Source organism: Perognathus longimembris, chromosome 28, assembly GCF_023159225.1.
Source record: "Perognathus longimembris pacificus isolate PPM17 chromosome 28, ASM2315922v1, whole genome shotgun sequence".
Classification (NCBI taxonomy): Eukaryota; Metazoa; Chordata; class Mammalia; order Rodentia; family Heteromyidae; genus Perognathus; species Perognathus longimembris.
This window is the reverse complement of record NC_063188.1, coordinates 51233385-51247934: the sequence shown is the minus strand read 5'-3', so window position 1 is coordinate 51247934 and position 14550 is coordinate 51233385. Positions and strand designations below refer to the sequence as shown.

The 14550-nt window shown below is 34.8% G+C and overlaps 1 protein-coding gene across 2 annotated transcripts in view; it reads right to left on the bottom strand.

The window, feature by feature from the left end:
- The window catches only part of Chm (CHM Rab escort protein), a 190733-nt gene that overhangs the window by 3839 nt on the left and 172344 nt on the right, over positions 1 to 14550 (bottom strand). For both annotated transcript variants that reach the window (XM_048335517.1, XM_048335519.1), the window contains 2 exons: positions 6208 to 6306; positions 174 to 334 (listed from right to left, as the gene is read on the bottom strand). In XM_048335517.1, the coding sequence (XP_048191474.1) occupies positions 174 to 334; positions 6208 to 6306 (260 nt within the window). The remainder of the gene's footprint in view (positions 1 to 173; positions 335 to 6207; positions 6307 to 14550) is intronic.

Genomic DNA, 14550 nt, shown 5'->3' with positions numbered 1-14550 from the left:
AAAAAAAGTTTAGGGAGTAATTAGTATGAAACGAGACAGGTGTTTTTCTAATCCCCTTCTCCTCCTCCCACAGGATGAAGAAAAAAAACCCCAAACAATCTCCCCCCCCTCCACCTGACTATTCCTACCACACATTTTCTTAATATAAAACTAGAAAACACAAGAAGCCTTACCTGTTTGACTGCCTTATCATTCCCTAAACCACAGTCTGGGCCAGAGCAGACATAAACATTGGATGGTAAATCATTATAACAGTTTCTGCTGATGTCTGAAGAGTCTCTCATATTGAAGTAGAGGGACCAGAGAATTCTTGGTTTTTCAATTTCTTCATTTTCTAATTACAAAAATAAATTTTACTTACACAAAACAAAATAAGCTTATCAATTAATACACTATGTAGTCAATAAACAAGAAAGCCATAGGTAGAAATTGTTTTGTATGTGTGTTTGTGGAGTTACACCTATGTAAGCAATTAGTAAATGTACATTCACAAACTCTAGTATAGGTGTAAAATATTTCCAGCAATGATGGATTTTAAAAATTTAAAACAAGTTAAATTTTAAAGATTATTTTGATTAGTAAGTTAATGTGATTCAGTAATCATATTCTCTTGGTTTTCTATTATATCTCATTAGCATCAAAGATCCTACAAATACATTTATCCTTAAATCATCCCTATGATGTGAAAAGATAACATAAATTCACTTTGTGTTACAAATGACATATCAATTGATAATTATATAGTAAGTTAATAGTATATATATATGAGCTGTCCAGAGTGAGCAAATCTATGCAGATTATAATTAGTAGCTTCTTAGGGCTGGAGGAAATTAGGAGGAAATAGAGGGTGAGTGATGATGGACAGATGGTTTCTTTTGAAGGTGATGTAAATGATGGGTATAAATTTTCTTTCCTGGGGAGAGGTGACAGAAATGTTCTAAAATGGCCAAATTTACAAATATATATTTTTTAAAATGGAATTTTAAACATTGAGTAAATCATATGGTTTATGAATATCATTCTAAAGGTATTATTAAAAATAGTATGCACTGGATTAAATCCTTGATACTTTAATTCATAATCTAATGCTTTGTCATACTGAATTACAACATCAATAGGAAGCAAGAAATAACAATGAGGTCATAAGACAATATCATTGTGAGCACAGGTTCTGCCATTGAATAGCAAGCATCTATTGTGCATGGTAGGCACTAACACAGCAACTGTGAAAACACAGATAAGGACATAAGTTTGGTTTTTTCCTCACTAATACAGGGCCTAGCACATAACAAACACTCAATAAATTATTTCTGAATTATTTTAAACCAGTTTTCAAACATAATCAAAGTACAGAGTATCGGTAAAAAGGTTTAATCTTATTAGCTTTGATTCCTACTTCTTATGGTCTTCATAATTATGTCTGCCTTTCTTCTTTTAAAAAAGGGTATAATTACATTTCCCTTGGTCAAAGACAGAAAATACTACTGTTATTCACTGACAATAGGGTTTTGTTTACAGATGTTTAAATTCTGCATAATGATAATACTAAATGTTTATGAAGATTATACAATTCTATGAGGTCCTTTGTGGGTGATGAATAAAATGCTAAAGGTATAATTATCTAGCTAATTACTGTTATCGTTAAATTGATTTATCAATGTAGGGGAATTTTCAGCTAATTACAGTATTCAATTAACAAAATTCCCTATTTTCCAATTCAAGATAAACATGATTATACTTAATTTAAAATATCTCTAGTGTAAGAATTCCAAAAATGTTACTTTTCTAGTTCATTGTAAATAATCCAACATTATTTATGTGACAAGATAAACTCTAGAAGTGATCTCTTAAGGGTTCCCTGTCTAATGCTAAGATCTTCAAATCTAAGGTACCACTAACTTTGCTAGGCGCAAGCTAGATGGAATAGCCTATTAATTAAAAGAACACAACTAGTATTTCACAGATAAATCCATATGGCTACTAGAAAATTCATATGAGAGCTTATTTTCACTTAATTGTAGAGAATTTCCTTAAAGATATTGCTGGGAAGGCTTGCAGAGACATGAACTACATTATGAAAGGCTTTTTGATTTTTTTTGGGGCGGGGGGTCAGTTGTGGGACTTTAACTCAGGGCCTAGTTGGTGTCTCTGAGTTCTTTTGTTCAAGGCTAGCACTCTATCACTTTGAGCCATAGCTTCACTTCCAGTTTTAGTAGTTGGAGATAATAGTCTCATGGTGACTTTTCTGGTTGGGCTAGCTTTGAATCTCAATCCTCAGATCTCAGCCTCCTGAGTAGCTAGGAGTAGCTAGGCACCTGGCTTGGTTGGGTTTTTATAGTGCTTTAGGATTAAACAAAAAACTCCACCACTGGAGCTATACTTCCAGCCTTTGAATTCCCAGTCATCCTGTCTCAGATTCCTTAGTAGCAGTGGCCACTGGCTGGCTGGAAGGTCTTTTATATTGTCCAATCCATATCTAAGCATATTCTATGAGAGCTTATCCATACTTTACCAAAGTTTCACCTAGGAGGAAGACTTATTCAATAAAAATCAAGGGAAATGAATGACTGAACTGATTATAGAAAAAAGAGCTTCGACAAGAAACCATGTACACAGGTAAAAAGTTGGTATAGGTGAAGATAAATATTCTGGATATAAGAGAGCTTTTAGATTTTGGACTTAAAACTTTCAAATCATATCATAATTGCTTCATCTTTCTTTAAGGTCATCTGGAAGTCAGATAGCTGGAAGAGCAACAGGGTTGTGAAGTGAACAACTGTCAAAAATATTAAAGTTGTTGAGCTTTAGTTGTCTTGTAAAAGTTGTCAAAAATAGCCCATTTTATTCAGCTGGGTAATGTGAAGGAGTAGTTTGAAACTGGGAAAATTAAACTACTAAGTACTGAATAAGAGAGGCAGAGATGGATGCCATATATGGAGGGAATCAACATTCTAGTCAAGTTGTTTTAATCCACTGTGGGGAGAGAGCAACCCTGACTCAGTATGGACAGAAGACACACCAAAAAAAACATAAAATAAGATATTTTTTTACAGCCAATCAAGCACTTAACACCTTATTATCCACCTATTTAAAGTATACACATAGTGTAATTTGGTTTTAGGAAGTGCTGTTATTTGACAGAGAAATGAATGACAAGGAATGAAGTAAATCCACAAGCTGTGCAGAACACAGGGGAGAAATGGGGAAAAAAGATGGTGGAATGATGTCACTGTATTTTAGACATTTCAAGATTGTGCCCAGAAGATTCATTTCTTATAAAAATTAGCATAATACTTCTTGGGTCAGGGCATATATGGCTTTGGCTACTATACGCCAAGGAAGACATAAAATAGAAAATATTTTCACAATTATTGGAATTTCTTGGATACACTTTCAAAAAAGTACTGTAGTTGAAAAGAGAAATACTATCAATTTTTTTTGCCAGTTCTGGAGCTTGGAATCAGGGCCTGAGCGCTGTCCCTGAACTTCTTTTCGCTCAGGGATAACACTGTACCACTTCTTGCTTTTTCTGTTTATGTGGTGCTGAGGAATGGAACCCAGGGCTTCATGCATACAAGGCAAGCACTCTATCACTAGGCCACATTCCCAGCTCAGAATATTATCTTTTAAAACTACATTTTTGTTTTCTTTAAGTAGCTGTACAAAGGAGTTACCATTCAACATGAACTTCCTTATAAGGAAGACCAGACTAGACTGATTTTCATAAAGGACGTTTTTGCACCATAAAGAATCCAGAAGCCAATAAAGGAAGAGAAAGCCAAAAAATGTTATTCCTTGGTACATGTTTTAACATAAAGTATTTCTAATACTCAAGCATAGGGTTTCAGATAACTGTTAAATAATCAAAACATAATAAAAAGCCACCAATCTGTGGAATGCAGGCCTTTTCTAGGCAGAATGCACTTTAATGTATTAAAAGTTCATATTGCTCATAAAGTTCCTTCTTCCTCATTTAGGCAGGAAAATGAATTGAGTTCTCTTCTCCAGGTGACTTTGCCTCTTTGACCTGCCATGGCCCAGTGCTCACTTTATCTGGTGATTCATTTTCAATAACTCCAACAGTATTTGTTCTGACATTTTAATTAAAATATGACCACTACCTCATCCTGATGATAAAAAGGCCTATGTGTCAGTGAAAACTAGCTTTTCAGTGGCTCAGTGCACCTGAGGACCCCTCTAAGCACATACTTCTTACTAAAGAATTTCACTTAGGTTCTAAACAGTATATCATTTCAGAATGGGATCACTTTAACCATTAAGATCTGTCTTTAAAAATCTTCAATGGCTACAGAATGCTAACAAATGAACATATAATTTCTCCTGGCTTGATTTCTAAGAAAAAAAATTAAATGCATTATGAAATAATATGAGACACAAATTTAGTGCAATATTGGAGACCATTACAATGCAATTACAACAAAGCCATTGTGACAAATTTCAGAAGTGGCAAAGAAATTCCATTTATATAAACAAGTTATAGATAAAGCCAAAGATGAAGCTATGAATCCATGTTAGGTTTAGGAATATTATCACACACAAAGCTTGCCAATCAAAATTTTAATAACAATCCAAACATGTATATGCTTTTTTTTCAGAGTGTCAAATAATTTAATTAGTACAGTAATATGACTTTAATAGATATTTCTCAAAAGAGAACAAATGTCAAACAGGTATATAAATGCAGTACTCATCATCACTTACTCAGATTTTTCAGGTAGTTTTTGGTTGGTATAAAAATACGCTATTGATTTCTGTATATTGATCTCATATCCTGAAACTTTATGGAATTTGTATATCAGTCTTTTCAACTTTCTGATAAACTCTTTAGATGCTTCTGTATATATAATTATGCTGCCTGCAAATAGGGACAGCTTGACTTCTTTTCTAACTTTGATGTTCTACTTTTTCATTTCTTGCTTAATTTCTCTGGCTAGGAGAGTCAATACCATGTTGAACAAGAGAAGTAAAGTAGGAAGGCCTCCCTTGTTCCCAATATAGCAAGAAATGAATATAACATTTCCTTCTTAAAATTTTCTGCTATTGCTGTTACCTTTTGCTTTGACATATGTTTCAAATTTAATTTATTTATTTTCTTTGTTTTCTTATTTATTGTCAAAGTGATGTACAGAGAGGTTACAGTTTCATACGTTAGGCCTGGAGTACATTTCTTGTACTGTTTGTTACCTCCTCCCCCATTCCCTCCTCCCCCTCCTTCCTTCCCTCTCCCCCCATGAGTTGTTCAGTTGGTTTACACCAAAAGGTTTTGCAAGTATTGCTTTTGTAGTCATTTGTCTTGAAGAAAATATTTTAAAAAGTAAATGCTAAAATAAAGTAACATTTCAAATTGAAGGACTTCTTATGTGTAAACGTAAACTCCCCTTTTCTGCATCATCTCTTTATTGAGAAAAGAGAGAAGACACAGGAAAAAAGCTAAACAGAAACACAACAGTTAAGTGTAAAAAGAATAGTTGAACAAATGTGACTAATTAGAAGGAAATGAAGATATGCATATTAACAGAAGAAAGTGCAAATGCTATAATGAAAATCACTTCCACTTCATATAAATGAAGAGGATCCATCAAACTATTTTGTTGATCACTTATACACAAAATATACCACATTTGCTATTTTCACAACTGTAAGTACACTCATGTTTGGTGTGGGGGGGGTTGAAATTCATACTGAAAGAACATTTTTCCACCAGGCATAAAAACCATCAATATCTTTGGGAGATAAATATCACATCATTAGTGTCCAATAAAAGATCATTCTAAATCAGAAAGGATCTACATATTGCTAATATTTTAATCTTTCATCAGTTGAAGCAATATTTTTGTAAAGGAAGGTAGCTTTTTGATTTAAAAATATATAAGCTCTTGAAAAACACCTAAAAAAGAAAATTATAAGGCAAAGTGCTCAGCTCCATGCCAAAATTAATTGAGAAATTTTCTGATAGTACTTATTTTCCTATGCATACAGGTATGCATATGACTACTTTGTCACATCTGTTTCTGTGTCTTTAACATTATACAGTGAATATTTCACCCCATGCTTATGCAGACACTGCATTCAACTACTTTAACAAACCTATTTCAGTCCAGGTTTGAACAACTTGCAAGCATTATCTTCGTGAAGTATGACAGTTACATTACCTTTCTATCACGAATCATCAGTTGTTTTTCTTACCTAGCTCCAGTTCTGTATATGGAGTAAACAATTTCTGTACAACTGGTTCTAAATCTTCCCGGGCTGTTTTAGAAGATGTGCAAGTCAAATGAACCAAATCTGTAAAAAAAAATTAATATTTTGACTTCTTGCATAGTATAACTGTTGTCTTACTCCAATCCAAGGCACTAAGCTTGCATCATGAGTAACAGTGAGCTGAGTGAGTTAGTGAGTGAGTTTAAGAAGAGACATGTAAAATTCCTACATGATGGTATATATTAAGTAACTAAAATGGCACTAGCTAATAGCTACAAGAAATCATACTAAAAATGAATAATAAAGATACAATTGAGGATAATTATACATGTACTGGAATTAGGAAAGGGAAAGGGAACACCAAAATCGAGAAACAAGGGATAAAAAGACAAACCAATGCAACATAAATACAAAAATTTATGGTGTAAATCGACTGTACAACTCATGGGTAGCTTTTCCTATTATCTGGGTCTCTTCCTTCATAGGTTTCTCAAAAGCATTTTGCTTTTCTTGTAGTCTGAGAGTCTTTGACCATGTGTTTCATTAGGGTTACTTTCCCAATTGGATTAACCTTAATATTTTGCAATTCCTTTGCAGAGGCAAGCTTTACAAATCAATTCCCTTGAGCTAGAAGTGTGACTCAAGTGGGAAAAGCCCTTGCCTAACAAGTGCTAGCAGAGTTCAAACTCCCATGTCACCAAACAAACAAAAAAACAAAACAAAACAAACCACAACCCCCCTTTTTTTACAAGAATGTATTTACATCTAATGCATGGTTAATAAATGTTTGTTGCTAATGATAACCTTCTTCCTTGCCATAGGAAAACATCAAACATTAACAAGTATGAGCAGATCATAAAAACACTAGTGCATATGCATGTACATGTGTGAGGAAAATCTGACAAGTTTTTTACATGAAATGTAAAAAAAAAAACTCATCTAGCAATATAGAAGTTTTCTCAAATTAAATCTGCCTACACCATTTTCCTACGCTACTCTAAGAGTGTTATAAGTATTATTGCATTTTACTTGTGCAACACCTGTCATCCTTTCACAAATGAGAAAACATATATAGTAGAATGAAATAGATTGTGGCAAATCATGCAACTAGTAAAAGAAGACATGAGCCTCAGATTTGGAATTCAAGCCCAGGTGGTCTGCCCATGAAAGCCTTGACCTTCGTCACTAAATGATATTGTGTGATTCTCATCATCTCCAAAAGGTATGGCCTGACATTTAGAAAGAAGTCTTCAAACCGGAACATGAACAAGGACATACAAGCACTTTTCACAAGGCATAACTATAAAAGAAATTTCCTAGGTGTTTGAATAAATTCTACTTTTTGTGTTCAATAATGATCAAAATCATAACATCTAATGTGTCAACTAATTTTGTACAAATATTATTTAATCCAAAAGAACATGTAACTACTTAGAAGTTTACTCCTTGAATTAAAAAAAAGTTCTGTCCATTAATTCTTGTTAAATGGATGATAGTGGGTATCAAATATCTCTGCTACTTAGATTCCACTAAGGGGTTTTAAAAGGCTGATGTTTAGCTAGACATGGGTGGTGCATGCCTGTAATCCTAGCTACTCAGGAGGCTCAGATCTGAGGATCACAGTTCAAATCCAGATCAAGCAAGAAAGTGCATGGGACTCTTATCTCCATTGAATCACCAAAAGGTCAGACATGGTGGAGCTGTGGCTCAAGTGGTAAAGCGCTAGCCTTGAGCCAAAAAAAAGTTCAGTGACAGAGCCTGGGCTCTGAGTTAAGCACCAGGACCAACACACACACACACACACACACACACACACACACACACACACACACACACGGCTCTGAGTTAAGCACCAGGACCAACACACACACACACACACACACACACACACACACACACACGGCTCTGAGTTAAGCACCAGGACCAACACACACACACACACACACACACACACACACACAGAGCTTATTGTTTTAGTCTTATAAATATTTATAAGAACAAAGACAGGTGTTCTTCATTTGTAACTTCTAACAAAAGGCAATCTGCCCTTCAGACAGGAAATGCCACAGCTTTATCATCTTGTGATAAAACACAAGGAATTTCCCTAAATGAAGAAAATAGCCAAAAGCTCAGGCTAGATCTCCCACCAGGCAACAGTGATGGTTTGTTCCCCTCAAGTCATGAAGCAATAGCTTCTCCAGAACCCTTCTGGGAATAAAGACTAAGACAGATAATGGTCCATAGGCCCATATCAACATTAGAATTGCTTTAAGTAGGTATCTTTCAATTGCTCCTCCCAGTTCTCTATTTAAATAAACTAATGCTCATATCTGTAATGTAAAGATGGCAAAAGATGGGCTAAAGTGCTTACTTGCTTACTTCTGCTTTTCCCACTGTGGCTTGAGCCGTGTAATAAACCTCCCTTTCCCACCCTTTACCATGATTATCTATTCGGTGTATAGATGTGGGTGGCTGGACCTGACTTGTGAAACTCTTAGGATTCGGGCAAGGGAGGGGTACAAACTCTGGTTTCTAAAGACACTGGAAACAAAGTTAGAAACAGCATTCCCAGTACATCAAATGTTTTTGGAAAACTGATCTCTTTTACAAGTTATTGTTTTGAAACATGAAAATTTCTATTCCAAAATGCATAGATGAGCACATATAAAAGTGACAAGTGCAGTTTATAGCTGAGTGATAGGACAAGACACGTACAGAGTACGGGAGGATTGTGTGGTCTGGTTTATTCTGCTTTCTGTATCTGCATGGCTGTGTGGGCTATGTCCCAGCCTCCATGCCCTTATGATTACATAGAAGGGGAAATTAGATCATCTGCAAGATCTCTTCTCCTCTAACGTTTCATGAAGCTTACTCCTCCCTCTATATAGGAATAATTCTTTCAGTGGTGACAGATGGCAAGCTCCAAAACTGATGGCATATTAAATGTGAATATATAAAACTAAGCAAACACTGGTTTAAAAAAACACACAGAAGGAGTCTATTCCTCAAGATTTTGACATTACCACACACTGCAGCCATTCATTCTATACAAATAGGCAAATTTATTCCAAATGCTTTTAAAGACTTTTGATGTACAAGCTATTCAACAAAGTGTGTTTTATTGTGCAACCCAGTGAAGAAAACATAACTGATATATATACAGGGATTGATGTGGCTTATAATTTATCTTTCATATATTCAATAGGCCATATGTAGTTTATGTAACATAGCACAAGTAAAAAAATATATGATTGTGTCCATGAAACATAAAAGATCAAAACAAACATTTATTTTTCGGTACCAAATGAAGAACAGAGTTTGATGACATATGACACAATGTGGGCTTTTATTCCAGTCACAAAAAACTTCTTAGTCTTACTTGCTCTTTTATAGAAAAAAAACTGAACGACAACTAAAGATCAGAAGGAAAAGCCAGTTTACTTATAGAATAAAATCTGTGCTTCATGATAATAAAAATAATTTAAAATATATTTTCAAACAGCAATTTAAAAAGGCCTTGAAAATTATTTTCAATCATTATGTAAACTCACTTTTATGAACAGTATATAACACTTTCTTAATAGGGTTGTAAAAGCTAAAAAAAGAGTAGATAAACCAGTGCTCAAATAAAATTCTGAATTTATTAATATACATTATATATTACCAAATCTGTAATCATATCACAGATAAAGCAGAATAAAACAGCTGTTGTTACCTCATTATTATGCATGAAAAAAGATTTCAAATTTCCCAAGATACGAATAACAACTACAAAGAACATGAACTTGCTGGACACATAGTTCAAGTGGTAGAGTATATGAGAAGCAATTACAAAGTCCTGAGTTCAAACCCTAGTACTGCTAAAAGAAAAGAACATTTCAACTGGAAGGGCTTCAGAGATATCTTGTTCATTTACAGATAATTTTCAAACAAAAAAGTCCTATATTAAATTAATTTAGGATATGAGATAAGTGAAAACATGTAAGGTGTGCTCTGAAATATAAGCTGAAAAATATGATTTGATTAGCTGTGAAAATACGTAAGTAATTTCAAGTATTTAGTAATTTCAATAACGAACTGTTATCTAAGCAGAGGGGAATTTAAGATGATTCATAGATTTTAATAATGGCTACTTAAAAAGTATATGTCTGGGCACTGACAGCTTATGCCTGTAATCCTAAATACTCAGGAGGCTGAGATCTGAGGATCGTGGTTCAAAGCCAGCCCAGGCAGGAAAGTTTATGAGACTCTTATCTTCATTAAATCACCAGGAAACCAGAAATGGAGCTATGGCTCAAAGTGGTAGAGCACTAGTCTTGAGTGAAAGAGCTCAGGGCCACTGCCCAGGGCCCCTTAGTTCAAGGTCCATGACTCTCCCCTACCCACACCAGGAAAAAAAAAATCAATGATGCTAATCCGGGTTTGCTTTAAAAAGCCTCCATTACTGGATAAAAATGACTTCTATCAGTTTATCAATATACAGCTTCAACAATCTTGGCCTGTTTCTATTATAAGTGCAATACTGTATTATTTATGTAGAGGTCTTTTGTTTTCTTGTTTGTTCTGCTTTCTTGTGGTGCTGGAGAAGCCAGGGCCCTGCACATAGTAGTAATACACTCTACCACTGAGCTACATCCCCAGCCCTCTGGAGGTCTTTTTGTACCCAGTCAAAAGCCAGGACGTGATCTTTCTTCCTTTCCTAAAATGGCTTTTTTGGCACCCAAGATGGATATTGCAATGTCCACTGAATATGCACTCAGTAAGCACTTAGTTATATAGAATTATAGGCAATATTACAAGCTTTAGTTATCTTGTTTTCTGGCCTCTGCAGGTTATGACTAGCACATAAGAGTAGAATGTAATGCCAAATGCAGGAAAAATAGCTTGGCAGAGGGAAAAGAAAAAGACAGTTAAAATGTAGACACAAGAAATGATGAACATACAAGATAAGGTCATTTAGCATAGAAGCAAATAGGTCTAAGAACCTCAATAGGCAACAAGGGTGCTATTGGGTTGTAGTAGACTACAATAGATAATGCTGATGTTATCTCTAAAATGCAAAGATTATAGGATTGCATGGAAATGTGTGCTAGAAAGATAATTGTTTTTTAAATTGTTAAAATAAGATTTTATTTCTAACATATTTCACTTATCTGAAGAATGTACTTGTGGAGACTACCACACTAGAAGGTACTAAATAAATGATGTGTTATGAACTATGTTTAGTCACAAATGGGTATTTCTAACAAGATTTCAAAATCTTCCTATTTAATTTCATTTCTACAAAACTTCATTTAACAAATTATGTGAAACATTTTTTTGTTTTGAATAAAAAATAGCCCTAGTTTTCTTAGGATACATCTTTGCTACTTACTTCTTTTAAAAATTTCATTTTAGGTGTACATATTTCTGGAGTATAGTGTGACTATTCAATGTATTACATACAAATGTATACTAATTAATTCAATATAGTTGGTTGGCATCTGCATCTCTTTAGTATGTTTCTGAATATTTGATTAACACGTAAAATTATGTATAATTATATTTGTATATTTATGGAGTATTCTAATACATGGATAAATATAATCAAATTAGGGTAATTAATGTTTCCATCATATCATTTTTAAGAGCCTTTGAGCTCCTGTCTTCTACTCAAGAAACAGAATAGGTTAGTAAACTGCAGTCACTCTTTTGGGGCTGTAGAAGACTAGAACTAGTATTTTTTCTTTTCTTTTTCTTCTTTTGTGCTGATATTGGAGATTGAACTCAGGGCCCAGACATGGTCCTTCAGTTTTTTGCCCAAGGTTAGTGATCAACCACTTGAGCACTTCAGGCATTTTGATAGTTAATTGGACATAAGAGTCTCACTGATTTTCCTGCTCAGGCTGGTTTTTAATCATGATCCTAAGGTTTCAGCCTCCTGGGTAGCTAGCATTACAGGCATGAGCCATCAGCTAGAACTATTTTTTTCTTGCCAGTCCTGGGGCTTGAACTCAGGGCCTGAGCATTGTCCCTGGCTTCTTTTTGCTCAAGGCTAGCACTCTGCCGACTTGAGCCACAGGGCCACTTCTGGCCTATTTCTATATATGTGGTGCTGAGGAATCGAACCCAGGACTTCATGTATACGAGGCAAGCACTCTTGCCAGTAGGCCATATTCCCAGCCCCTTTCACCAGTTATAAAGTAAAATTACCAAACATCAAATGGAAAACAAATCAATACAGTAAAAAGAAAACTTACAGGGTGGGGCAAAGAACTTGAATAGGAGAAAATATTTGCAAACCATATATCTAACAAAGACCTTCAAAACTCCATAGTAAGTATTCCAATTAAGTAATAATATGAAAATTATCTGAATACAAATTTTTCAAAAAAAGGAATAAAAATGGACAAGTAGGGTTTGAGGCATGGCTCTGGTGGTAGAGCAACAGCCAATGTGTGAAACTGTCAGATACCAAGTGTGAGTCCCAGTCTTGGACTAAAAATAAAAAAGAAAAATTAAAAAAAAGAAAAATTGGACAAATATATAAAAATACTCAACATGACTAGCCATCAGGGAATTGCAAATAAAAAATAATAAGGTATTATCTCACCCCAGTTAAAATGACTATTATTTAGAAATGCAAAAAATGACAATTTTTTATAAGAAGGGGGAATAAGGAAAACAAACTGTTTGTAGGAGTGTAAAATAGTACAGCCTAAGAAAAACAGTATGAAGGTTCCTGAAAAAAATTTAAAATAAAACTATGACATGATCCAAAAATCTTCCTCCTGGATAAATAACCAAAGGAAATGAGTGTCAAAGAGACATTTGCATGACCTCATTTATTGCAGCAGTATTCACCATAGCCATGAGAAGGAAACAAACTGTCATTCAACTGATGAATGGATTTTCTTAAGTGTGGCACATAGACAGAAGGGAACATTATGAACTCAAACTGGAGAACATTACATTAAGTGAAATAAGCTTAAGGAACAGAAAGACATGCACTGTATAATCTGACTCATAGGTGAAACCTACAAATGCCTTCAAGTGATACTAGTTAAGAGTAGAATAATAATTAGCAAAGGCTGGGAAGAATAGGGTTAAAAAGACAAACAACTACAAAAGTAATACTTGCAAAACTGTTTGGTGTAAATCAACTGAACAACTCATGGGGGGAAAGGGAAAGGGGGAGGGAGAAGGGGGGAATGAGGGAGTAGGTAACAAACAGTGCAAGAAATGTATCCAATGTGTAACATATGAAAATGTATCCTCTCTGTACATCAGTTTGACAACAAAAATTTTTTAAAAAGTAAAAAAAAAAAAAAAAAAGAAAGGATGGAGTTAAGATACTGATGGCTCATGCCTATAATCCTAACTACCCAGGAGGCTGACATCTGAGGATGGCCATTCTAAGCCAGCATGAGAGACAATTTCTAGAGACTTATCTCCTTTAACCAACAAAAAGGCTGATAGTACAACTATGGTTCAGTTGGTAGATCACCAGCCTTAAACAAAAAAGCCAATCAAGAGTGAGAGGCCCTGAGTTCAAACCTCAGTACTGGTACAAAAACACACAAAAAAGAGGGGGATGGGGAAAATTGATTAATGCATACTAGGTACAGTTAGATAGGTTTTGGTTTTTTAATGTAGAGTATGATTATCACAGACAAAAATAAAGTGTTGCACATTTCCAAAAGCTTTTGCAAGTTTTCAAAGAAATGGCAAATGTTTGAGAACACAGATATGTTGAGCCTGATTTACACATTATATATTATACAACATGTACATGTACAAAACATCACAATATCCAGTTTTGTTTCCATGTATCATCTGAAAAAAATCTTACTTAATAATTCAAAAAAAAAAGAGGGTTCAGTCAGGTACTGGTGGATCAGGCTTGTAATCTTAGCTACTCAGGAGGCTCGGATCTGAGGATTGGAGTTCTAAGCAAGACTGGGCAGGAAATATGAGACTTATCTCCAATTACCCAAAAAACCACTGGAAGTGGAGCTGTGGCTTAAGTGGTAGAGAATTAGCCTTGGGTACAAAAGCCCAGGGACAACACCCAGGCCCAGAGTTCAAACCTTAAGTCTGGCACAAAATCGGGGGAGGTTCAAAGGAGAATATGTGTTCCTTCTGCCATTTGAAGACATTTAGAATGTGCCATCTAGGAGGAATGGGTCTTCACTAGAAGGCTTGAACTAAGAATCTTCTGGCACCATAATCTTGCACTTCCCAGACCCCAGAATTATAGAAAGAAAATCTGTTTCATAATATATTAGTCCATCTGTTTTGTATCCTAGCCTTAAGAAACTTGCACAGGAAATAAAAAACAATTGAAGA